The 25,204-nt window shown below is 45.9% G+C and overlaps 3 protein-coding genes across 7 annotated transcripts; 1 reads left to right on the plus strand and 2 right to left on the minus strand.

The window, feature by feature from the left end:
• Positions 1-2,065: 2,065 nt before the first annotated feature.
• THUMPD1 (THUMP domain containing 1) lies at positions 2,066-6,104 on the minus strand. The gene is made up of 4 exons (XM_424600.7): positions 5,863-6,104; positions 5,478-5,676; positions 4,344-4,592; positions 2,066-3,754 (listed from the first exon to the last, which is right to left on the minus strand). The coding sequence occupies exons 1-4, from the start codon at positions 6,067-6,069 to the stop codon at positions 3,483-3,485; spliced, it is 927 nt and encodes a 308-aa protein (XP_424600.1). The 5' UTR covers positions 6,070-6,104; the 3' UTR covers positions 2,066-3,482.
• A 3,763-nt stretch (positions 6,105-9,867) lies between these two features.
• On the plus strand, positions 9,868-20,235 carry ACSM3 (acyl-CoA synthetase medium-chain family member 3). Of its 2 annotated transcripts, XM_424601.7 has the most exons (14): positions 9,868-9,994; positions 11,027-11,257; positions 12,622-12,832; positions 13,524-13,731; positions 13,960-14,103; positions 14,991-15,144; positions 15,834-15,913; positions 16,594-16,717; positions 17,266-17,346; positions 18,011-18,112; positions 18,838-18,965; positions 19,081-19,180; positions 19,605-19,724; positions 19,879-20,235. In XM_424601.7, exons 2-14 carry the CDS (start codon positions 11,060-11,062, stop codon positions 19,963-19,965), a joined length of 1,737 nt encoding a protein of 578 aa, XP_424601.3. In that variant the 5' UTR covers positions 9,868-9,994; positions 11,027-11,059; the 3' UTR covers positions 19,966-20,235. The 2 variants fall into 2 exon arrangements, with proteins under 2 accessions (XP_424601.3, XP_015150306.2); XM_015294820.4 differs by lacking the exons at positions 14,991-15,144; positions 15,834-15,913.
• ERI2 (ERI1 exoribonuclease family member 2) lies at positions 20,233-25,184 on the minus strand. 4 transcript variants are annotated; one of them, XM_025155185.3, is made up of 9 exons: positions 25,150-25,184; positions 24,885-25,027; positions 24,607-24,734; positions 24,336-24,492; positions 23,936-24,036; positions 22,816-22,897; positions 22,230-22,318; positions 21,402-22,043; positions 20,233-20,895 (listed from the first exon to the last, which is right to left on the minus strand). In XM_025155185.3, the coding sequence occupies exons 1-9, from the start codon at positions 25,170-25,172 to the stop codon at positions 20,890-20,892; spliced, it is 1,371 nt and encodes a 456-aa protein (XP_025010953.2). In that variant the 5' UTR covers positions 25,173-25,184; the 3' UTR covers positions 20,233-20,889. The 4 variants fall into 4 exon arrangements, with proteins under 4 accessions (XP_025010953.2, XP_424602.5, XP_046756786.1 ...); XM_424602.8 differs by having other exon boundaries at positions 20,233-22,043; XM_046900830.1 differs by having other exon boundaries at positions 20,233-22,043; positions 24,607-25,027.
• Between the last annotated feature and the right edge of the window lie 20 nt (positions 25,185-25,204).

Consider the following 25,204-nt stretch of genomic DNA (forward strand, 5'->3'; position numbering starts at 1 on the left):
TTCTTCCTCGGAAACAAAGGAAATGTAATCCATTCTATGATGTTCTTCCTCTGAAAAAGGAAATTGTGCTAGTTTTACCAACAGCATCAAAATCGCATTAAACGTCACCGGAACAGCTGTACTGTGTGACAAACCATTTTCCTTGGTACAGGGGCATGGCTGGAGGGGAGGGGGAGTTCCAAAGTGGGAGGCAGATGGCTCAAACTGGCTAGGCGCAGCTGCAGTGGGGGAGGCAGATGGTCCTCACTGGGGGGAAACTGAATGTAGAGGGGACTGGATTACTCAAATTGGAGGGCACAGCTGAAATGGGGGTGTAGGTGGTCTAAATTGGGAAGCAGAGCTTGATATGCAGCGTGGGTAGATGACCAAAACTAGGGGGACGCAGGTGCATATGGGGTTCGTCTTCATTCAACACCCAAGCTGGAGGGGACCCACAGGGATCACAGATCGGCAGGGGTTGGAAGGAACTTCTGGAGACTGAGTGCAGCATCCCTGCTAGAGAAGGTTCCCTACAGCAGGTTGCACAGCTAGGCATCCAAATGGGTTGGGAATATCTGCACAGGAGATCACTCCACCTCTCTGGACCACCTGTTCCTGTGCTTTGTCACTCTGACAGGAAAGTTATTCCTCGTGTTTGTATGGAACTCCCTATGCTCCAGTTTTCCCTGTTGCCCATTGTTCTATCGCTGCACACCACTGAAAAGAGTCTGCCCCCCCCAGCAGTGTGGCAGTGTGGCACTGTAAGGCTCTGGGAGCCCTGCCACAAGTGCAGGAGTTAATGTGATTTACGGTGAATTTAGGAATCAGTAAGTAAGAGCGTTAAAAACAAATAACTAAAAAAAATCCCAATCCCCCTTCTTAACTGGAGAGAGGCTAGAAACAGGAATATTAGACTCTGTTCACGACATCTAATTTAGCAACAAACCAAAAAGCACAAACATACGGTTATGCCAGAGAAATGACTAATATTATTTTCAAGGAGACTGTGGGAAATAAGGACACTACAGAACCTAAAAAAATAAGCTGGAGCTATTCCACCAGCCACCAAATCCTTACGTAGATGAAATAGGGTGGAGACCTATGCTACTCTGAATCCAAAATCTACACGTGAAGCCTGCTTACATTACTTTTTTTCTCAACCAGATTGAATTTGTCCAGTAGCTGCCAAAGACAACAAAACGAAGCAAGCAACAAAGAGAGGGAACCGATTTAGTTTTGAGAAGCTGTCTACAAAACCTATCCCCGCTAACTGTACTTGTAACAAAACTGCCCAATTACAGCTGTAAGCACTGACCTGGGATTGAATGTATGTCACCGTTAGGCAGCGAATGGGTGACAATGCACACATTTAACTACTCCCGCCTGTGCAGTCTTTAAATGCCTGCGTTCTTGTTTAACACAAACCAAGTCTGCCCTGCAAGGCAGATGCAAGCACAGCTTCTTCCACCACCTGACACTCTTCAGAACGGTGATGTGCCTCGGAGTGATGACCAGGTGAAGGAGCAGCCTGTTAGTTCTCCAGTACTGCACACTAACCCAGAGGCTTATGAACAAGGAGTCACAGTAGCAGATAACAACATGCCCAGAAACAGCTACAGACCTTGCATGAACCCTACCTACTTTAATCTTGGAAACTTCTCAGTTTAGGAATTAACACATTAAGAATCAACGCTCAGCAAGGGCTGAAAAAAACTAAAACTAAAACAAAGCCACATGCACACCTGGAAGACTGCAGCAGAGGCAGCATCTGTGTGTCAGACACAGGCTTGGTAGGTGGACGGGAGCTATTTGGCAACTTCTTGCACTTTGGAGTGACAGGTAGAAGGAAAAAAACAACCAGCCCTACAACACAACCATCCATGAGTCCTCGGCCTTGGTAATAACAAGTAACAAAAATAACATGGTAATAACATATGACAGTGACATGAGCCACGCTGACCAACAGCCCCCACCAAGCGTGCCAGCTGGCCGCTGTGCCTGAGCTCCAGCAGGTCCTGCCCAGGTGACCTCAGTTTTCATCCACATGCAAGAAGCTTTGAATTTCAAAAGAAAACACTGATGGAGGTAAGGACGCATATCTTTAATAACCGAGTGGCAAGGAAGACTGAACAAAAGAAGTCCTCTTAAATTTCCACCTTCTATAGCGGTTTTGAGAGAAGAGGACAATGGAAACACTGTTGAGAGATCTGAACAAATCATTCCTGTTAAGTCAGGGAAGGAACAGCAGTGTTCTTCAGGACAGGCTTCTCCCATGAGCAACCCACAGGCTAGAAATGGAACACTGATGCTAGGCAGTTGTGCAGGAAGAGTGCTCCAGCCCCCCTCAGAAAGCAGGCTGTAGCTGCACTCTTTGGCCTGGTTTGTTTTAAAGTCATGGTGATACCAAGAGCTGCCACAAGAAACTGAAAACCCACTGACATTCACTTTCAATATGAAACAAAGTGAACGTTGCAATGCTAAACCTGTACAAAAAGCCAAGCTTATATCCCCTTTTCCAATATGGCATAGCAGAGAGCTGTTCTCTGCTACAGAAATTTCCAAACAGTTTTTACATCCAAATTTTGAGATTTAAGTAAAAATAAAAACAGAGACCTTATAATTTCACCCCCAAAGATTATGCTTTTGAAAAGAGCCCAACAAATAACCTATTTGCAGTAAATTGTTGGAAAGGATTCTGTTAAGTGGCTGCACGCAGCATTTGCTGCAAGCTGATAACTGCTGCATACACAGCTGATGTACACACATGGAGCTTTTCCTGAAATCATCTGCAAAGCCTGCCCTTTACTTCTGTTCTAGACCAGTCCCGTCTACTACTCTGAATACTCTCATAGAATTCAAGTACTTTGATCATAGCAATCCTTCCAGTACCCTTTCAAGACTTATCATACTCTTTCAGAGATGCACACAGAAAAAAAAAAAAAAAGAAAAAAAATCAGGAGTTTCAGCTCATGTTGTTGTTTACATAGAAATACAGATCGGAGTTCTGCAACCCCAGACTTGCCAGATCACTTTCCTAAAAACCCTCGCCAAGCAACTGTTTTGTTCAGGTCTCTCACTTCTGAGGACGCCTTCTGACAGAGCTCATCTGCCCTGCCCCTTGATTTCTGTAGCCATCAGCTAGGGCAGAAGGGTCAGTGTACAGCAGGCTGGCCGTCTTTATAGATGCATGTATGTAAGCACACTTTGGTGCTAGCTAAAGACAACTGAACAAAACTGCTGAAGGATGGCAGCAAATCTCACCAGAGGTGAAGTACTTAAAAATCCACAGCAGCGTCAGCTCCACCTGCAGCAAGCACTACAATTCTCCCATGTGGATTTTAAAAACAAGATTCCAAAACAAAACCCACTTTTCCTTAAAACCTCCTTTCTGAATTCTCAGGCAATATTTTTAATAGGTTTCCCTTGTGTTCATCTTTCCTTTCTACCACACTTTCTACACTGTTTACATTTAATTCCCGTGGAGTTCAGCTTCCATCTCACCATCACTCTTGTTCTTGTTTTACTTCCTTCAAGTTCTCTTCCATGGTTTCTGGTTTTACGGCTGTTGAGTTCTGCTCTTCAGACACATTTGATGGGTTTTGTTGCGTGTCGTCTTTGTTGCTTTTCACTACCTCCTGTAGATTGTATTTTCTGAATAGAACATAGTCTCTCACCACACTCAAGCAACAAACATTCTTTATTATTTCCACCACAACTGTATATTGTGGATTATTGAGATCAACTTTGTTTTCTGGATTAAGGCTGCCCACAATTCCTGTAAGACAAGATATAGTTTAAAAGATGTTGGGAAAACAGTTTCAGAGCATCAGCATACTCTCCTGAAGGGAATAGAGATCAACAACCCTCTACTTGTAACCAATTATTAGTTACTGCAGTTGTGTAAAAACAGCAGAACAGAACAGGATTCTTAAGAAATACTACTAGGAGGACTACAGCAACTAAGAATTTTCCCATTGCAACTAGCAAGAAACAAGATGCCAAAGTATGCAACTTGTTGCAGAACTGTTTTTCAAGTCCCACACTAAATAGAATTAGCAACGTGTATTTTTCAGTATAGCATTTAGAGAAAACAACTTGATGCAGTCATTTCAAAGCATGCATAACTGACACACCAAACTGAATTCACTACTGCACGCTGTTCTGCTTTGTCATCTCGAGACATCAACAGGATGTCAAGCTCTTTCCACATCCTTACATTTTTATACCTCAACATACAGATTTTAAGCAACAAATATACCTCCTTGTTTACAGCACTTTTCTTCAAATAGCCTAACCTATGTTATGCATGCAGCTATGATCTGCTTGTATACTTGGGTTCAGTACTATATGTGATCTATACGTACCTGCCAGCTCCTTAATTACTTCTTCTCTATTCATATGACTGTTATTACGAGCTTTGTAAACGATCTGGAAAGTACTCTTATTGGGGGCTTTAAACCAAGGCTCAAAAAACGTTTCTGTGTATTTTTTCATATCTTCCAGAAAAGCTTTGCAAGTTCCAGAAATGGGGAGCATGCGCAGAATGACTCTGGTTTTCTTCTTTTTAGTGGTATGAATGTCCTTTAATATATGGTGCACCAGGTTCTCAGGTTCTACAAGGAAATAGGTAGGTGTGAGAATCAACTTGGAAGCATCTTCTCCCTTGTTCCCCCATATAAGTATAAGCTGGAGAAATACATGCTTAGCTGCACTGTGCTCAGCCTCAAACCCTTTTCTGAGAATTCTTTCCATGCACCAAAATCAGGTAGGTGTGGATCACTCTGTCAAGGCCAATTCCTCTGCTTTCAGCAACTCTGCTAATTGCAATACCCAGTGGGAAGGACAAAGGGAAACTGTAGAATCATTACAGTCAGAAAAGACCTCTAAGATCATCTCATCCAACAGTCACCTACCACCAAAATTTACCCACCAACCATGTTCCTCATTGTCACATCTCCCGTTCTTGAACACCCGCAGGGATGGTGACTCAACCATCTCGCTGGGCAGCCCATTCCAGTGCCTGACCACTCTTTTGGAAAAGAGATTGTTCCTAATACTGAACCTGAACCTTCCCTCTCGTCCTATCGCTGTTACCTGGGAACAGAGACCGACCCCCAGCCCCCCACAACCTCCTTTCGGGAGTTGTAGAGCGCAGGTCTCCCCTGAGACTCCTCTTCTTGAGACTGAACCATCCCATTCCCTCAACTGCTCCCTATGAGACTTGTGCTCCAGACACCTCAGAGATCCTGTTACCCTTCTCTGCACACGCTCCAGGGCCTCGGTATCTTTCTTGCAGTGAGGAGCCCAACACTGAACACAGCACTCGAGGTGCGGCCTCCCCAGGGCTGAGTACAGAGGGATGACCACCTCTGATACCGCCCAGGATACCGCCGGCCTTCTTGGCTGCCTGGGCCCCCACAGGAGAAGTCCCGGACCTGTGTGGCACCTGAGCCCCGCGCCGCCGCCCCGCGCAGCCCAGCACGGCGCAGCGCACCCACCTATGCCGCGGGTGCGGATGAAGACGACGTTGTTGGCGCCGCTCTCCACCGACTGGAAGCGCCGCAGCTGCCGCTCAGTGGAGGCGCGGATCTGTCCGACCTCCTTCTTCAGCGCTGCCTCCGCGTCGTCGTCGTCGTCCTCCTCCTCCCGTTCCTCCTCTCTCTCGCTCCCCGACAGCCGCTCCGCAGGCTCCGAGAGCTGAGGGCACACCGTTGGCCCCGCGCGGTGAGCGCCGAGCGGAGCTGCCGTGCGGCCCCGCGGTCCCGGCCCGACCCAAACCCCGCTCAGCGCCAGTAGGCCGCGTCAGGGGCACGGAGCAGAGACCGCGTGGCCGCCCTCCCCCCGGCCCCGCCCCCGCCCCGCCGACGGAAGGGCCGCACGCACCTGCTCGGGCCCATACAGCAGGTCCCCGTACTCGCCCAGCAGGCTGTAGGCCTCCCCCACGCACTTGCGCTCGTTCATGTTGCAGGTGATGAGGATGCCGCGCATGCCGGCCTCCAGCTGCCGCCCGCCGCCGCGGGGCCGCTTGGCGCGAGCCGCGAAGTGCCCCTTCAGCCGCCGCTTCCGCGCTGCCGCCTCCGGCGCGGCCATGGAGAGCCCTCTCCGCCGCGCGCTGCGATGGCGTCACACGGCCCGCCTCAGCACCGCCCTCAGCGCCCGGCCGTAGCACCGCCCCGCGGTGTGCGGTAACTCCGCGACGCCCCTGCCCGCGCTCGCTGCCGGCGCTGGGTGCACGGCGCTTGCTTTCATTAGCAGAGCCGCCTTTGCTTGATAGCGGTTCGGTGGATGTCTCCGTTATCTACTTGGTGCGTGCGAGGACTTTCTAAGCAAATTGTTTAATGCTACGTGAGCAAAGCTGGAAGCAAAGACGAGGAGTTGCTCGTCGTTGCCAGGCGACCTGTGGGAGCTACCAGCGTAGCAAAAGCAAGAAGGAAGGCTACCGAGGGTCGCGAAGAGGAAGATGATGAAGGAAGGGCTGAACGACCGCCAGAGGGCTCTACCTCGCGTGCCCGAGTGACATTACCGTATTTTAATGAGTCCCTGAAAAATGTTAATCACTTCTAAGAAATGTAATGGGTATGCATATCCTGTGTGTGTAAAGCTTATCTCGGGTTTGTGACGTGCACCCAGCCCGTGTCACTGCAAGGCAGCCGGGCTGTGTCCGAGCACCACCACCTCCTGTCCTCATCATTTCTGTCCTCAGAAATTCAGTTCCAGGAGCAAAGATTGCATTGCTAGAACAAAGACCCGCACTTCTTTGCGTGGCTCCTGGAGGAGGACGGTCCGAATGTGGCTCCTGAGGGCTGCCTGCTGCTCAGCAGCTCCAGAGCGTGGTGGGCGATGTGGGGGAACGCAGTCTGAGGTGTTGTGTGAGGGCACAGGAGGCCTCGCTGGGAACAGGGCTGCTGTGCTGCTGGCAACCAATGTCCAGCTGGGCTGCAGGAGGGGAAAGTGTGTACCTTGGTGCAAACTGCTGGGATTCTTCATCATTTACAAATGCAACAGGAGATGCCATTTGTGTCTTACATAAAACTTGGTTCCTGGAAAGCCTTCAGGACTCGTTTAACCCTACAGCAATTGCCATTTATTAGCAGGGTTATTGATCACGAATCATACCCCATGTTGGGTCGGAAGGGCCCTCAGAGCCCCACCTGACCCCCCAGCTCCGGCTGCCCCAGGCCTGGCCGTGGCTCTGAGCACCTCCAGGGATGGGCACCCACAGCTCCGGGCAGCAGTGCCAGTGCCTCACCGCCCTCTGAGTAAAGAATTTTTTTCTAAAATCTCGCCTAAATTTCCCCTCTTTTAGTTTCAATCCATAGATTCAAAGAATTGAAACTGAGGAACTTAACAGCAAAGTTTTGTTGCCGTTAAGCAGGTATTCTTTTTTAGCCCATGGGAAGCACTGGGGATAATTCCACCACAAAAGTTTCTAAGATTATATGCGTAATAGTTCCTTATATTTTCACAGATAGTACATATTCATAATTCCTTCACGAGATTATTAACATATACGCGCCTATCTCAAGTACTGAATTAGGAAGTTTGCAGTCTTCTGTTCCGCGGTCTCTGCTGCCACCCAGTGTCCGTTCAGCACCATGACAGTCCAGTCGGCAGCCGGTAGCTTCATCCAACGTTCTTCCTCGCTCGCCGTCTAGACGAATTGTCTGTTGATGCATGTTCAGTAGGAGAACGCCTATTATAAGCAGTTTTTATAGGTACCAAAATCGTAACATTTGCCTACTCAACTATTATTGTCTGCACATCTGTTAATCCTGGGACAGAGATAAGTCCTGTCTTTCAGTGATATACTGGGGAATCGGAAGATAAGGAGAAAGGGGGGAGTATCTTGACACCTGCCTGTTGCATTCCAAGCTTCCCCCACAATGGAGCAGTTTGGCCTTGTGTGGGGGCACTGTCTTCTTTGATGTTTGATACGTCTGCTTGTGCCTTTTCATTATTGTGTTTCTTTTGCTGAAGATCTCTGGCTAAAGCAGAATAGCCTTGCAAAATGCTTCCTGGTCTATCTATAACGCTACGTCCATAACTATTCACATCTAAAAGCTATTACAGTTTTGCAAGCAAGAATTAATCGTATTGTACAACAATGCAACATCTACATTTATAAGAATACGCTACCAAAATATATTGTGTATTTACTTCTTCAAATCACCATTTCCCCTTGTTCTATCACTATCAGTGTAGATAGTGATAGAAACTAAAACTAGTAAAAATTAAGTCCCTCTCCTGTTCATGATCTCCCTTTAAGTACTGGAAGGCCGCAGTGAGGTCTCCCTGGTTCCTGCTCTTCTCCATACTGCACACCCCGGCTCCTCAGCCTGTCTCCACAGCAGAGGTGCTCCAACCTCTGAGCATCTTCATTGCCTCCCCTGGCCCCGCTCCAACAGCTCCCACCCTTCCTGTGCTGGGCCCCAGGCCTGGACGCAGCACTGCAGGTGGGGGCTCCCGAGGGCAGAGCAGAGGGGGACAATCCCCTCCCTGCCCGCTGCCCCCCTCTGCTGATGCAGCCCAGGATGCAGTCGGCCTTCCAGGCTGCGAACGCACACTGCTGCCTCACGTCCAGCTCTTCGTCCACCAGAACCCCCATGGCCTTCTCTACAGGAGTTCTTCTCCCAGCCCATACATGTACAAATGAACTAAAAGTCAGTGAACCTCTGAGGGCTCAGGGTTGTGTGGCAGCAGTCTGTGGAGCTGTGCAGGCTGTGTCTGATTGCGAGGGAGAGGTACTGTGCACTTGTGAGCTGTGCCAAGGGAATATAATTAATCACACAGACATAACCAGGGTACCTTTTGTGGTGAGGAGTGCTGTGGGATTTGGAAGTACTCACTGGTGCTCTGGAAATCAGCTTTATGCCCTAACAAAACAGTGATACAGAGAGGCAGTTACAGGAGATGCAGTCCTCCTCAGGATGAGGAGGTTTGCTTCCTGAGCTGGAAATCTTACCTGCACACTGCTGGCACATTCACTGGTGCAGATCACAAGCCAATTGCTGTCCATCCTCTGCAGTGCTGTGACCTGGTTAGGGAATCCCTTTCAGGCTGTTTATCCGCTTTCTGGGAGGATTTTGTTGCCTGTGTTCCAACAAGCTCTTTACAATATCCCTCCTGCAGACTGCGGGTCTCCCTTTGCTGTGAAGTGGAGCGCAGATTCACTGAGAGAACATTTTTTGAGCGGAGATGACCATTGCAGGAGCTGGTTAGCATCTCTTTTGAGTCTGCTTGTCACCAACGGATGTGAGCTGCACCCCAGGGGGTAACATGGCAAACACGCAGATCCTGCCTGCAGAAAAGCTGCGCAGTCACCCTTTCTGATCAGCATTGTGGAGCTGCTTGGCTTCAAAGACATGGATGGGTACTAGCAATCTCTCTGCTGGCCTTGGAGCTGCGGCTTGAGGGTGGAGATTGAGCAGGAGGGACTCTGACAGCCAAACCCTTAGGAATAAATCTCAGTGCCCCAATTTAAGGTTAGTGTGTCCCCAGCTCCCTGGCAAGTGCCACCCTTTCAGCATGGGCTGATGGCAAAAACAGCATAGTAATGCCTTGACCATGAGCAGAGCACTTACAGAACGCGGTGCCAGCTGCAGCACCTCAGGAATCAACAGTCACAGCTGCAGTGCTGTGGTTACAGTCTGTTGTTCCCTGTGCTGCCCCAGACAGAGTGTAACAAGCTGGAGTGGGCTGCAGCAAGCAAGGTCCTAAGCCTGTGCTTGTCTGGGGCCAGGGCTGGGAGCAGGGAGCTGAAAGGAAACAGGAGAGATTTTCACCTTCACCTCACTTTCTGCTTCCACTCTGAGCTCTGCATAAACCTGTCAGCTCTTCTCTCCAGAAGGGACCTGGCTGCCCCTTCTGTGAGTCCAAAGTACACGGAACAGACACGGCAGGCAGTCACTGGGCACAGCAGCAGTGCCAGAAGAGCTGTGCAACCGAAGCCTTGGATTTGTGCAAACGATCAAAACTGGGGCACATCTCAGCTGTTGGAGGACTCAGAGATTGACAGGTGAGGTGGCAGCCTCTGCACGAGGTGACCAGCACCCCAGCCAGCCGTGCTGCTGCTGGACGGGACACCTTCTGGTACTGGAACAAGACCAATGTCCCTCTTGTCTGTCTGCATTCCCTGTTCTCCTTGCCTCTCCACACTTTTCATCTCGCTGGGTTTCTCTCCTGTGTCTGTCATAAACAGATTGAATGTTACAAATCAAAAACTGTCCCTTTGCTTCACTGAATCACTGAAATCACATGGGTTTACAGCTGGATGATTATTAATTCAGCAAGGAGCTATCAGTGTTTATATTATTTTGTAAATAAGTGTCAACAATGCATGAAAATGATGATTGTTGAGTCTTCTGCTCTCCTCCTAAGCTGACTGTAGAGAAACACAGCTCTGCATTTTGAATCCCTTATCACAGGGCCTTTTAAACTTTCCCCATCTCAGGCAGAGGTGGATTTGGCTGACTGCACAACAAAGCAGTGTTTAAAACAGCAGTCCTAAAACATTTTCAGGGCTTTCCTATAAGCATTTTACTCCTGGCAAGCAGCATAACCCCAGTGCTGATAGACTGGGTAAACTGCAGATGCATTTGAAGCAAGTAACACTGCAATCAGCCAATAAGTCATGCAGGACTGTTGCTTTTCTATGCACCATCTTAGTCCATGCTGCTACTTAAGTGCTGTCAGTCAGTAGCAGTCCTTTCATTCCCAGCAGCCGCAGTTTAGGTGCTTTCAGTGCCCCTGCTATGTAACAGCAGTGCGATCTAGCAGATGGGTGGGAGCTGCGGGGATGGAAAGGCTGTGACTCATGGGTACAGTGCCCTGCCGTCTGGCCTGAGCGTGGCAAGTTGGGTGCACAGTCGGGATCCCAGCTCTGTGATGGTCAGTGGACGGCAGGGACCCACAGCAACAGAACCATAGCTGTCCTCACCAGGTATTCCAGATACCAGTTATTGTTATTCCAGCTCATTCCATTGCGTGATAGTAAATGCTGTTTTGAAACTACATGGCTAACACCAGGTTTGTGTCTGTGTATCTGCAGCATTTCTTGGAGGCTGCTTGAGTTGCTGCTGCCATGCGGTGTCTACTGAAGGCCCTGAGCGTTGTGTCCCTGCATGCTTCCCTGAGAAGATCTCGCCAGCTTTGCAGCCAGAGCTCCTCAGCTCGAACCTCATTTAGTTACGAACTCATAAAACAGCAGTACAGACCAGAGGTGCCAGAGTACTTCAACTTTGCGAGCGATGTGCTAGACAGATGGGCCAAAGTAGAAAAGGTAACAGCTACTTGTCTGCTCTGCTGCTGAAGAGCTGAGAGCTGCCAGGCACATCCATCCAGCATGCCGCTGCGGTTGTGCTCTGGTTATAATCTCCTGATCATCTCATGTAGTTTGAACCCTTAGGCCACATGCTGCCCTGTTTGTGGGCCCAAGTGGCTTGTTCCTTTAATCAGTAACTCTGGTGACACTGACCCTGAGTAAATTTGTGCCTTAAGGATGAGACCAACTGGAGCACTCTGAGCCTTGCACCACTTCCCCTACCAGCTGTGACACGCACCCCGCCTGTGTGTGCAAGGCAAAGCACTCAGCCCGCACACATCTCACTGCTTGCCAGCAAAATGAGTAACGCGGTGTATTGCCAAACCTCCCCATTCTTTTCTAGTCATGAAATCTTTGCATCAGGAGCTATCAGTCCACAAAACTGAAACACTTGGAGTGCCCAAACAGGCACGAGCTCTAAGCAAGGATGGGGAATATTAAAAAAAAAACCAAAAAAAGAGTGAAGTGTAGGTATATCACCTATCTTTCTAGTCTCTGTGGGTGTAGTCCACAGGTTCTTCATGATAGGGGCTGAATACAGTAGTGTCCACCTGGCAGCGGGAACAGAGCAGAGGTATCTCCTGTCTGACACAAGGCAAGCATTTGCTCCATTTGCAGGCAGAATGTATCATGGCAGGCTGCGAACGAAGCAAGGAATGAACACCTGAAGAGTTTTGCCCTCTGAAGTACACACCTAAACTCTTCTCCCTGGAGATGAACCTTAGTGTTATTCTGCCTTCAAACAGATGGCAAGATACCATACTCTTGCTGCCTCCGTAAGGTTTTCTTTGCTCAGGAAGTGACTTGCACTATGCCACTGCTAAAGGCATCAGTCCCCTTAAGAGCACATGGTGTACATACATTTCACTTTTAACATATCTGTTAGTTATAAGGGATGTTGATTAGAGGTCACACTGTGCTTTTGAACCTTAGGATCTAATTTCAGAAGTAACAAATAGGCCCAATTCAAGAATAAGTTGGAAATGAGCTTGGAGTGTTTGTGAAACTGAGGCACAGCTCAGCTGCACCTGTGTCCATTGGCGGCTTTGTTGGTGGCTAGGAACAGAAGGCTGGACAGCCTCTGCAGAGGGAAACACCATGAACTCAGGAAAGGAATGCAAATGTAATTTCTAACATGATATTTGTAGGCTGCTCTTCCTGAAGGAGAGCCTTGTTCGGAGCCAGTGGCAAATTTCAGCTTCATCCTCAGATTCCTCCAGCACTGAATTAGTGCCAAACGCTTTGTTTCCTCAGACTTAAATAAGGTAAAGGTGGTATGTTCCTAAAGTGAAACATTTGCACTGTACCCTGTTGTTCTATAGGAGGGAAAAAAGACTAAAAACCCCGCACTGTGGTGGGTAGATGGTGATGGAGAAGAGGTGAAGTGGAGCTTTGAAGAGCTGGGAGTGCTGTCCAGGAAAGCAGCCAATGTACTCTCTGGTGCCTGCAGTCTGCAGTGCGGGGACAGAGTTCTTCTGCTTCTGCCACGGATCCCAGAGTGGTGGCTGCTGAATGTGGCTTGCATGAGAACAGGTTGGTGAGAGCATACAAATGGCATACAGGGATGGAAATCAGGACTTAAACCAATCCTTGCTACTTAATGCACGCAGAACTAGAAACATGCTGTTGAGGATGAACTAGTAAAACAGAAAAACCCTTCATGCCAAATGTGGCATTTCTGTGTAGTTCTGCACATGCTCTAGATGTTAAGGAAACACTATGAGTCCACTCTCCTTTGACATTCTCCTTTCTCCAGCACTTGTGATGCATCCCAAACGCACCTTCTTCCAACCCTGCAGTGAAGCTGGTCCACATTTAACCAAGTGTTTCACATGACCCCTGTGAGATCCATTATCTGCTCATTTTGCCAATGTTTTCAACCCAGAATGTCGCAGTGCCCCGCAAACACTAGTGGGGTACAGTAAAGAAATTAAGTCCAGAGGGATGGCATGGTCCTTAGGACGTGTCTTCAGACCAAGGAAAGTTCCTCCCTTGATTTCTTCTAGTGTCCCATGTCCAGCCTGGTACCTCCTAACTTGTGCTCATCCTCACACAGAATTCAATCCAACAAAGAAGTCAATATGTTTACAAACATAGGGGCAAATCCTGCTTCCAGTACAGCATTGTCCCACTCAAGACCACTAGGTAAGCTGAAGTCTTAGTAATACAAGAATTATTAAGCAATATCTAAGCTATTTTTTCCATTCCGCTTGCTCCTGCTTAGGAACCGTCCCGATTCCTGGCACACAGCAGCTGACAGCAAAGGACATTCTCTATCGCCTACAGAAATCCAAGGCAAAGGGCGTCATCACCAATGACTCTGTGGCATCAACTGTAGAGTCAGTAGAGGCTGACTGCCAGTCTCTGAAGTTCAAGTTGCTGGTGTCAGAGGGCCACCGAGAGGGGTGGCTGAGCTTCAAGGATCTCCTGAAGTGAGTAACCACCTATGTGACAGTGTCTCAGCCAGGATAAGAGTGCTTCCGTTTGCTTTGGATGGGAAATGCTGCACGTGCCAATGTGTTCTCATCCTTCTGGGTCTTGTGCAGTGGAAAAATATAAATGGTTTTGGCACTTCTGATTGCTGCAGAGGTTATTTTAAACGTCTTCAGGAATGTGTAAGTCACACAAATCACTTCATTCCTCATTTGTTTATTTTAAAGAACTGCTCCATCTGATCACCGGTGCGTAACCACAAAGTCTCAACACCCCGTGGCCATCTATTTTACTAGTGGGACAACGGGAGCTCCAAAAATGACAGAACATTCCCACTGCAGCTATGGCATTGGCCTCACAGTGAGTGGAAGGTATGTCCACTTCTTTCTCAGACAGATTGGTTGTGTGGCAGAAGGAAGAGAGATGCAAGGTTTAACCAGAAGTGTTTGTTTCGCTGCTCTAAAGAACAACCCTTCTGTGACACCCAACCAAGATTTGGTTGGTTGGTTGTTTTCCCCAGGAAACAAGGCACATTTTGAGTCCAGCTGTCCTAGTGTGCATGGAATTTAGCAGCCAAATAGATGTACTAACTTCTTTTTAACATTTTCTTTAACTTTTGCTGTGTGTTCAACAAGTTAGCAGTTAACAGATTGTCCACCAAATGAACATCAGCATAAGTTTATAAAGCCCGTATCCAAAATGGGAGAATTACGTGGGTCTGACAGGCTTCTGGGTTCATGTGTGCCTGGGTTCAACACAGCTCCCAGAGGATTGAAATGCTGATAATTCAGAATCTCTGAATTTATAAAGCAATATTGTTTATAAAATTGATAGGGTAGTGCACTTCACTCTAACTGGGAGAGAATAACAAACCAGAAGGGGCCCCACATGCAGTAAACCATCCTTGATTATCAAGGCAAATATTTTTTTATCAAGGCATATTATTATTAAACACATCCTTGTCTCTAACAGTGAGTTCAAGCAATCTAGTATTCATGCAGCACCATGTCCTGAGGTGGGTTCAGGATGTGCTGCTCCGTCAGTACAACTTCCCTTAGAAACGTGCAGCATCGGTCCATCCTGCTGCACCCTCCCCATGCAAGGACCTGGTTATGCTCAGTCATTCAGGTCCATCTAAATGCCACTTAGCCACGACAAACAATGCCAGATTCACTTCCCTGGCACCTCTCATGGTGTTTTACTACTGCTTTATTTCTGCTAAGTATGGACTGTGGGCCGTGCTTCCTTCTGCTATCAGGTACTGGCTGAACCTGACCTCTTCAGATATATATTGGAATACCTCAGACACGGGCTGGGCCAAGGCAGCATGGAGCATTTTTTCAGCATGGAGTCAAGGGGCATGTGTATTTGTACATAAGATGCCACAGTTCAGCCCTCCTGCTGTCTTTGAGGTATGTGGGGGAGCCGACCTTGCAGCTGTTTGCTGTTAGTCCTAGAAGTGAAACACAGAGGAAATTGGGGTGGGATCTGCAGAGTTAATCTGTTATTATAATGAGTGACATTAATAGACAAATGAGAATGCTGGTTGTCTGCACCAGGTAACTCAGTGGTAAGGGGTGATGAGGCAGCAAGGCTGAATTCTTTTAGCAACTGCCATCAACATCATATTGTCTTCCATTCTCCACACACAACTTCTTATCCTTTGTAAAAGAGTACCACCATTTCACCCCTTCTTCTGAGATGGTAGGAGCTGTTGGGTAACACCAGGCTGTGTTGGAGAATGCTTTCAGTTTTAGTCCTGCAGGACATCTAAAAATGTAGGTTTAGGATTTCACTTTTTTTTTTTTCTCCCTAAACTGCAATTACCAAGCAGCTCTGCAAGGAGGACTTCAAACCTTCCCAGGGTGCAAAGCTTTGGTATCATGAACCCACTGTAAGATGATGCAGATTGAGTTTTGAAGAAAAAAGACTAAATAAATGTAACTGCTGTGCTAACTGCATTTAGGACACTCATATTTTGTTTATTGTGTTTCATAAGCCCGATGCAAGTAGATATCATTATATCTCTTATGATGTAGATGAGACCTCACAGGCTTCAGTATATTGACTACATCGGTTTTTACTATTCTGAACTCCTTAGAGCCTGTCAAGATATCCCATAACTGTCTTCTGCTCAGCCCCAACTGCTTACCGAATGCTCGTGCAGCACCAGCTGCCCAGGTAAGTTGAGGCAGTGTCCCCAGCAGTGTCTTCCATCAAAGCAGTGTGCCAAGTGCTCAGCTCTCTGATTTTATTCCACATTCACAGAGGTAGAACAGGAACTCTGACTGTGTGTTTCTCAACATCTAGAGTCTCACTTATTTTGAATAAAGTCAGAATAAATACTTGGGGTGCCGCCTTAGACTTTGTAAGTAACAAGGGAAAGCAGCTTAGCTCAAGCGGTAACAAGATAATCATGGTACCATACTTAATATGTCCTCAGAAATACTTTCACTGTCACATCCTCCCTCTCTCTGTTTCTCTACTATGTCCCACCAGTAGTATACTCCCCATGAAGTGTGTGACAGTATGGCTCAGTGACACATGAAAGACACCTCCGCCTCATTGGGTTCTCACTGGCAGGGTTGAACATCATTATTCCTCTTTGGTCCAGGCTCCAGTTCAGCCTCTAGGGCTAGAAACATTGCATTATTCGATTTTCTAAATAATATGGAAGTAAAACAGAAAGCTATTTTTTCTTTCTTTCTTTCTTCTGTTATTTTCAGATTTGTTGTTGTTTAGCACTGCGCAGTTCAAATGGAACAAATGAGACTCAGCAATTTGTATAGAAAGGTCCCCCACAATGCAGGAAGTGGGACATAGCAGACATAACTGCCAGTCATTTGCTTTCTCTTTCCCAGCTGCACATTCAACAGCCTGCGGCACTGTGTGAGCGCCGGGGAGCCAATCAACCCCGAGGTGATGGCCAAGTGGAAAGCATGGACAGGGCTGGATATCCATGAATGCTATGGACAAACAGAAACTGTACGTTGAGCTTTACAGGTGAAAAATATGTGCTTTGCAGATACAGCAATAAATTCTATTCAGTTTGCCAAGAAAAAGTCATTAAAAAGATTGTACACAGTTGTATTAGGTTTACGTACTCCTCCTCACTTCACCACATTCCAACAACACAAATTCATCACAACTATTCCACTATATACAGTTGTGACTTTTAGGGAGAAAGTCACTTCCAATAGGCAACAATGAAAACGCAGTTTTTTTTCAACTCATAGGACAGGCGTAATGGCTCCCCAAAAAATCCAAGGCCTGCTCTTCATGTGAGATGCACTATTTGTGACCGCCTTCCAAATTCTGCTTTGAACTCTATCTTTGGAATGCTCATGTTGTTTGGGGCTCTGGGCAAGATTTCCAGAGTGTCATTTATTTCATTGGACGTATGATTGTAATGAAGGGATCATTATTTTCTACAGAATGCTATGTTAGCTGAGAATAAAAGCTAAGCTAAAGACTGAATATACAAAGACTGAACATACAAGTCACTGTTTGACTGAGAAAAATATTTATTACAGGTGCTTGTCTGTGGAAATTTTAAAGGAATGGAAATTAAACCTGGCTCTATGGGAAAGCCATCGCCAGGGTATGATGTCAAGGTATGGCACCTCTTGTGGCACTGCCATCTCTCAGATCATCATTTGCCATCAAAGAGTTTTGTGAGCTTTAGCCTGGCACTGTGCTATGCAACATCATTCCACAAGGAATGGAAGTGTGAAACAAGTACGTTACTGTACCAAACGCAGTGTGCAAAGTGAGCAGTCACACCTTCCTCTTGCACCAGCCTCAGTGGGATGACATAGATGACAGCCTAATATTGGATGGGAAGGCAGTGATGAAAGTCAAATTACTGAGTAAACGAAGAGTGAGAGTGAACATATTTCCTTGGGGATAACAGAACTGATGAAGTAGATTCCAGCAATATTTGCAGGATTGTTTGAGCTTTTTAGTACCTTTCTAAGCTTTTTAGTAGCTTCCTCTGTTTTCACACTCATTACTTAACCTCTTTGGGGTCTTACTAACTTCATTACATATTTTCACAGTACTTGGAATTGCTCAGATAAAAAATAGTGTGAGGTAAAGTGGATTCACAGTAATCTAACACTGTAATTTCAGGGTCAGACTCACCTCCAATGCTCCAAATAATTTTCCAATGGATACTTAGAGGAAATGTTTTAAATGAGTATCAAGATTCTATAATATTAACATAATGCTTTTTAATTTGGCTGAAAGATAATAAAGCTGTGTTTTGCTTATTTTTAGATTATAGATGAAAACGGTAATATTCTGCCTCCTGGAAAAGAAGGAGAGATTGCCATCAAAGTAAAACCTACAAGACCACTTTTCCTCTTTACTTGCTATACTGTAAGAATGCTTCTCCAGCTAAACAGATGCCATATTAAGCCTCTGCCAAGGAATCCGTGCCTTGTTTCATTTACATATACTGTTTAGATGTCTGAATACTCCTGAGAAGGAAAGAGATTTCCATTTCTTTTCATGCAGCTGCTTAGTCTACTTACACAAATTGTTAGTTGGTTGATGATAGTACCTTGCCTAGCAAGTTAAATTCATTTTCTTTTGATTATTTCCTTAATAAAAAGAGAAATCTCCAACAGCCTCCTCCCTGAGTCCCCAAATACCCTTTGGTCAGAGGGTTAGGAACCCCATCTGAGAAGTGGGGGACACTGTTCAAGTCTCTTCACTTCAGAACTGGGCTCCATCAAACGTTTTGAGCACAGCACTTTTTGTTTCCATTTTGGTTCAAACTTTCAGTCCCAGAATCAGAAAAACAAATGCATAGTGCTCTCGGTTCTTACAACAGGAAACCATATTAAATTTTATGGATGCTATCAGCCTATTATCATAGAATCATTAAGGTTGGAAGAGACCACTAAGGCCATCTAGTCCAATCATCAACTATGTCTTGCTTTATGGGCTGTAACAGTGAATTAATAATCTATTGTCATTTATTACAATTGGTTATTATTAATGTCCCACTGAATATTCCTGCTGAATACGAATCTACTAGAATGCAATTTATTTTATTTTTCAAGTAGCTTTTATGCAAAACACAATTTAATATTTTCTAGGATGATCCAGAGAAAACAAAGGCAACAGTCCGTGGGGATTTCTATGTTACTGGAGACAGGGGGCTCATGGATGAAGATGGATACTTCTGGTTTGTTGGAAGAGCTGATGATGTCATTAATTCTGCTGGGTAATTCAACACTGATTAACAATACATCTTCCAGCACCAATAATAGAGCTGATTCAGATAAGATGTGTTTATGTGTTTCAAGTACAAATAAATAACCTTTATCTTCATTTTAAAGATACCGCATTGGACCATTTGAAGTAGAAAGTGCTCTAATAGAGCATCCTGCAGTGCTGGAATCAGCTGTTGTCAGCAGTCCAGACCCCATCAGGGGAGAGGTAAACAAGCTAAGCACATTTTAGGTAAAAATGAGCCTTATGCATACTGCAGCTGATGAAGACCAACTTCCAATGGATTAGTCTACCCAGTGATGAAATTTCTGAACTAAATAAAATCAAATTGGCGTTTCTACTCTATCAGATATGTCTAAACAAGAAAAACAGACCATGGCAATTACCCCCCATCCAACATAACCAAAGCACAATTTGAAGCTTTTTCTCTGCATTCCAGTATTTCCCCTGTTGACTATCTCCATAGTCCAAACACAGAACACTGGCATAGCTGTTTGCATTCATCGTGTCTGTTATTCTGCAGTTTGTACGTAAATGTTTGGTAAACGTAAAAGTTTAACCAAACTTTCAAATCTGACTGTTGTGTGATGTTCCATCATACTTCACCCTCTGCTCCCTTACTGTCTTCAAGGTAGTGAAAGCCTTTGTTGTTTTAACGCCCAACTACGTCTCACATGATCCAGAAAAAATGATGAAAGATCTACAAGATCACGTTAAGAAAGCTACTGCTCCATACAAGTATCCTCGGAAAGTAAGTCAGCAATTATCCAAATACTTTAAGTAATTGTCATGACTATAAGAAAGCACGTAACAACTATTATGTCACTTGTGAGGCTATGTCACCAAGGGGAAGTCATATTTGAAGTAAATTATTTTGTACTGTAATTTCCTCCCTTTCCCATTAGATGGAGTTTGTTCGAGAGCTGCCAAAAACCATTAGTGGGAAGATCCGAAGAAATGAATTACGCCAGAAGGAGTGGAGGAGATATTAGAATACTTTGGGTGTTGCTTTAACATAGTGGTGGCTTTTTGCTTTGTTTGTTTAAATAAAAAAAAGATAATGATGATTTACACAGTAATGTGAAGGCACACAATGTCTCTCTTAGTTGACATTTTCACTAACTCTCACCTGACCCCCAGCACTCGGCTGCCCCGGTGCCACATGGAGGGAACAAAAGCAGGCAGGCTGATACGAATGACACAAAAGTTGTCTAATCAAGAGTGCAATGGATGATGTGTTAAATAAACTTAATGAACCATCACTAGCATTTTATCTTTATTATTACTGAAATGAGAAAAATCACAAGAGTTTAGTACAATGCTTGCTTCAAGAATAACTTCTGAGCATCATGACAACTTATAGATATTTAAAAGTTACAGTTAAAAATCTCTACAAGTATGTTTAGAAAAAATAGTATAAAAGCAAAATCTACATCATTAAAATGTTTAAGGACTCAATTACCAAAGAATTTAAGACGTGATGATGAAGTAGGAGTTTAAGATGTGTAACAACAGCTGCTCACACCTTAACTGAGGCACAATGATTTGTTCTGTATCACTCCAATCATGTTAACGTGGATATGTCTGTATGCTTAAACAATTGCAATTTTCATCCACATTAGCCAAGCAGCATTATTTTCATCCTCTGCTCAGAACACATATCTGACATCATTGGACTGCACCAGTTTTGTTAACTACAGTTAACGAATTGAGCTTCAGATTCAAACCACCAAATTAAAAAGCTTCAAGTTCTCATAGATGGTCTGAGGAACAAACATCTGTTGGAAGAATTTCCTGAAGTGCTGGGGCACGTTCCAAGAGAGGTCAAAGCATCTAGATTCATGGTGATAACACGAGATTTCTCTTTTAGAAATGCATTTTCCCACTTGAAGTATCCACAACTTCTCTTACTACCTTCACGCCTGCCAACAGGACAACAGAAAAAAGCCTTGCCATGATTTGGACCTGCATTTGACACGTAGCGCCTTTTAGCCCTTTGACCACAGTTACACAGAGGGGGAGTTAGTTTTTCATTTTGCACAGCTGTTACAGACTGATTCGGATTGACTGTGGAGCTCAGAACGGCACGAGATGCTTTGGACAAATTCAAAGGTAAGGCATGATCTGAAGACACCATTGTCTCCTGATAGATAGCAAAAGCCTGTTTTTTTGCTGGTGGGAGTGCTATTGGACCAGTTGGCTTTCTTTTGAGAACCTCAGAAGGAATAGAAGAATTTCTCATTAATACTGATCGGGATGAAATAGCATTTACCTTTGCAGATGGAATCTTAAAAGCAGAAATATTTGAAGTCTGCTTTTGTACCATTCCTACATTATAGATAGTAGTATCAGGACTTTTGTAAATGATAGATCTAGGAGGTTCTATGGGTACCAGAGTTTTCCCCAAACTTTGATCACCTGAACTCACCGCAGCCGATTGCTTTGGAACTGTATTTTCTTCAGACACAGTTAAGATGACTGTACTTGAGTCCTCCTTAGATTGAATGTAGTCTGGATTTGGTTCAGATTGAGATTTAGGTATTAGAGCTACATCTTCCCAGTCAGTCAGCAGAGACAAGCAATCAGAACGAGTGCCTGTATCCTCACTGGAGGTATTAACTGAGGAGATGGTGGTGGAGATGAGTACTAGTCCAGACCCACACACTGGAGAGCTGTACCTTCCTGTGCTCATGAGATGCCCACTGTTCAATCCTTGCTGAATGCCTGGTGATAAAGTACTGTGAGATTGCTGTGCACATCCCAGAAGAGGAAATCTGTCAGCAGATACTGTGGAAGAGCTTCGGGTTTCTTCACACAGATCAGTCCTTGAGCTGCTGCCGGATACAACATGCATGTCTGTAGAGCAATCACTGCAAGTGGCCTGTCCTGCAGGTTGTACATCAGAATTTACCACAATTCCAACAGTACCATTGTGGCTTCTCTCTGTCAGAGAGTTTGCTTTGCAAGTTCTGTCTCTGGATGTTTCAAGGCTGCTGCTACTTCCTGGCAGAGTCTTGTCAGCAGAGTTGGTATTCAGCGTTCTGGAAATCAAGTTCTTCCTAGGATAGGACTAGGGAGTCCATTAACAAAAAGAGATTTTGGAAAGTGAATACCCAGAAACTTTAAGAATCACTGCACAAAATTAACAAGTGTATCAGCCTAAGGATATTCTGTTCAGTTCATACTCAAGATTCACCCTTCACCTGTATTTCAGACGATAAGACTAGCAGAGGAAAGATATGAAATAGTAACCAACCTTATCCAAAGATTTAGTAATCTTCAGCACACACCCATCACAAATCAGCCTCCAAGCAAGACGAGCAGTATTCCGAGAGTCATCCAACCCTTCAAAAGTATGGTTATACAATAACATCCTCCTTTTAATCTACTACTGCTGACAGTTCTTATTAGATGACAAGTAACATTTACCTACACTTAAGAAGAACTCATGCAGCTGAACAGATATAGCCACAACTGTGAAAATTCTTGCTGTTTTTGACCATGTCAAAAATTAAAAAAATAAATATTATGTTTGTATTTATTATTTGTATTTAATATATATTGTGTTTCATACTCATAAGCTGCCTGGAGCTATCAGGTAAGATCAAGTTCCCTTATCCTTTTCTTGCTCTCTTTTTCCTTTTGTGCCCCCAGCAACTCAGAACTTGATCTTGTGGAACACACAGACAAAAGCTCTGGGAGAGAATTCTAAAATTAAGCGTGAGATTAGAAATGACCTTTCAAGCATTTCTACTTGGATGGTTTTATTGACCAGAACATTGTATACCTGGAAATAATATATATTCATATATAGAGAGAGAGGTTCATCATATCACACTTACCAGAATGTTCCCTTCCTACAAAAGCCAGCCCCACGTCCTGCAAAGCACCACTCAGCCCTTTAGGTTTTCTATTATAGAAGGCCTAAGGAGAAACATGCAGCTGGTTAAGATGCAGCAGTTCACAGTGGAGTGAAAAACATGTCCAAAATATCACCTAATGAATAATAAATCTTCCACTGCAATTGTGCAAGTCAGATATCCTCATGTTACTATTGAGATGAGTGTAAAAGAGCATGTGCATTACCTATAGAAAATCAGAATGGAAAGAACAACAATTCCCTCTTCTTCCAGTCTTAAACTAATCCACTCTACCACTCAGGAATCATCCATTTGCACTTCACACCTTACATCAATAAAGGCCTCAACAGAAAGAACAGCCTTGAAGAATACAATTATATCTTGAGATGCTTAAACTGTTGCCTTTGCAACACGCATGTGCCAAGTATACTAAACAAGGAAAGGTATGACTCCCTGATTCTCCCATGGTCACGTTGTTTGACTTTAGAGATCTCAGTCTGCTGCCTGAGCTCCAGCACTGGGGACAGGCAAACTCCTGGATCGCTCCTTTGAATGTTTCCTTGGCTGCACCGGACTCCTGTTTGTGTGTAGACTACAAAAAACCAACCAAGCAAAAACCCACCACCATAAAAACGTGTCTTTCATTTCCTCAGTATACATTCATTTTCAGTGCTGCTAGTACTGCTCTGATCAGTACTAGTACTGTTCTGGTCAGAATACAGTTCCCACACTAGGTCCTGATGTAACTGCTGAGCAGACAAGGACCACTGTTTTCAAGGTAGCAGTGCAAGGAAGAAAGAGCAGTGTAGGAAAAACAGGGAAGTCAAGGCAGCAAGCAGAGCAAAAGATGTCAGGAAAGGAAGAATGGCTCAAAAATTCTCCAACGATTATCAATAATTTATCTAACAACATGTTGCTTTCCTAGCATTATGATTTCTATTAAAATTCACAGCCGTAGGACATGCAGTCTGTTATTTGTGCAGTAACACGGTATGGAAACAGTTGGGTAACTCTGATCACCGGAACACAGTGCTGCCTCATAGGTGAGATACAGTTAGCTTCTGAACACTGATCCACGTTTCGGCCTACTGACTTTTCTCACCCTGTATGTTGCTTTGAGATCAATCCATGAATTGAAGATGTCAGGTTTCCATAACTGCTTCCTCTTACACTCGTAGTGCAAGCACACACCCAGGTCCCAGTCTGCACAGGGAGGACAAGAACAAGCAAAGAATTAACGTTTCTTTAATCCTAACACCTGCAAATTGGGCATTATTCTCATCTGAACGACCCAGAGGTTACCAAACAAGCAAACAAACCAACAGCTGGGCAAGAAGGTGCACAGCCACATAGCAGCAGACCTGCGATGGGGTGGTGGGCGCTGCTGCCTTACAGCCATCACTGCAGGACAGTCCTACACCAGGCACGAATAACAGTCCCCCCAAGTGCTCCTTTTTAACGTGCGCTGCTTTGTGCAATAAGCAAAAGGGAATGTTGCCTACCTGTCCAGGTAACAAAAGTACACAGCTTTGCCTCTGGAATGGCATTCCTTGGGATATCTGAGCTGAACAGAATTTTCTTCTCCTTTTGTATCTCCTGAAGCCACTTCAAGAACTGTGACAAGCAGATGTGCAGAGGGACTCCTTCATCAACTTGTTTCTTTGGGCAGCAGATAGAGAAATACCCACGTCAGTACAGACTGCGATCCGCTGGAGGTTTGGCTATCTTCGCCTCTTTAAAGGAGCACCGAACGTGTAAGTCACAGCGCGATACCTGCGTGACGCCGGTCAGCGTCGTGCAGAACTCGGAGAGCACGGGCTGCTCCTGTGGCTGCACGAAGGTGTGGAACTCGGCCTCGATCCGCCCCGTGGCAGCGTTCAGCAGCACGGCCGGAAACTCAACTGGGACGGAGCACAGCGAGAGAGCGACGGGCGGGCGGCAGCCGCGGGGGGACATCACCGCGCGCGCGTCAAGCGCGGCCAGCGGGCACGCGCACCCCCCACAAGCGCACCCCCAGCACACAGCCCGGGCCGCCCCGGCGCAGCACTCACTGATCTCGGGGCGGCGTTGCCGCGCGTCCCGCCAGCAGGTGGACTCGAAGTCGAGGACGAGCAGGAAGTCGAATTCGGAGCGCCGCTCCGCCGCCCCGCCGCTGCGCGCGCCGCTCCGGCCGCTCCGCGCCATCCCCAGCAACCTGCGGGTCGGGGCGGCTTCAGCGCCGGACCGAGAGGAGACCTCCCCACCCTGGGGGGACGCGGCCCGGCCCCGCACCCCGACGCCGTCAGAGGCCCCGGCGGGACGTGCCGCGGCCCGCACCTCGCCAGCCGCTTCGTAGCCATCTCAGCCGCTTCAAACAGCCCGCGCTCCGCCC

This window comes from Gallus gallus, chromosome 14, assembly GCF_016699485.2.
Source record: "Gallus gallus isolate bGalGal1 chromosome 14, bGalGal1.mat.broiler.GRCg7b, whole genome shotgun sequence".
In the NCBI taxonomy this organism is placed as follows: domain Eukaryota; kingdom Metazoa; phylum Chordata; class Aves; order Galliformes; family Phasianidae; genus Gallus; species Gallus gallus.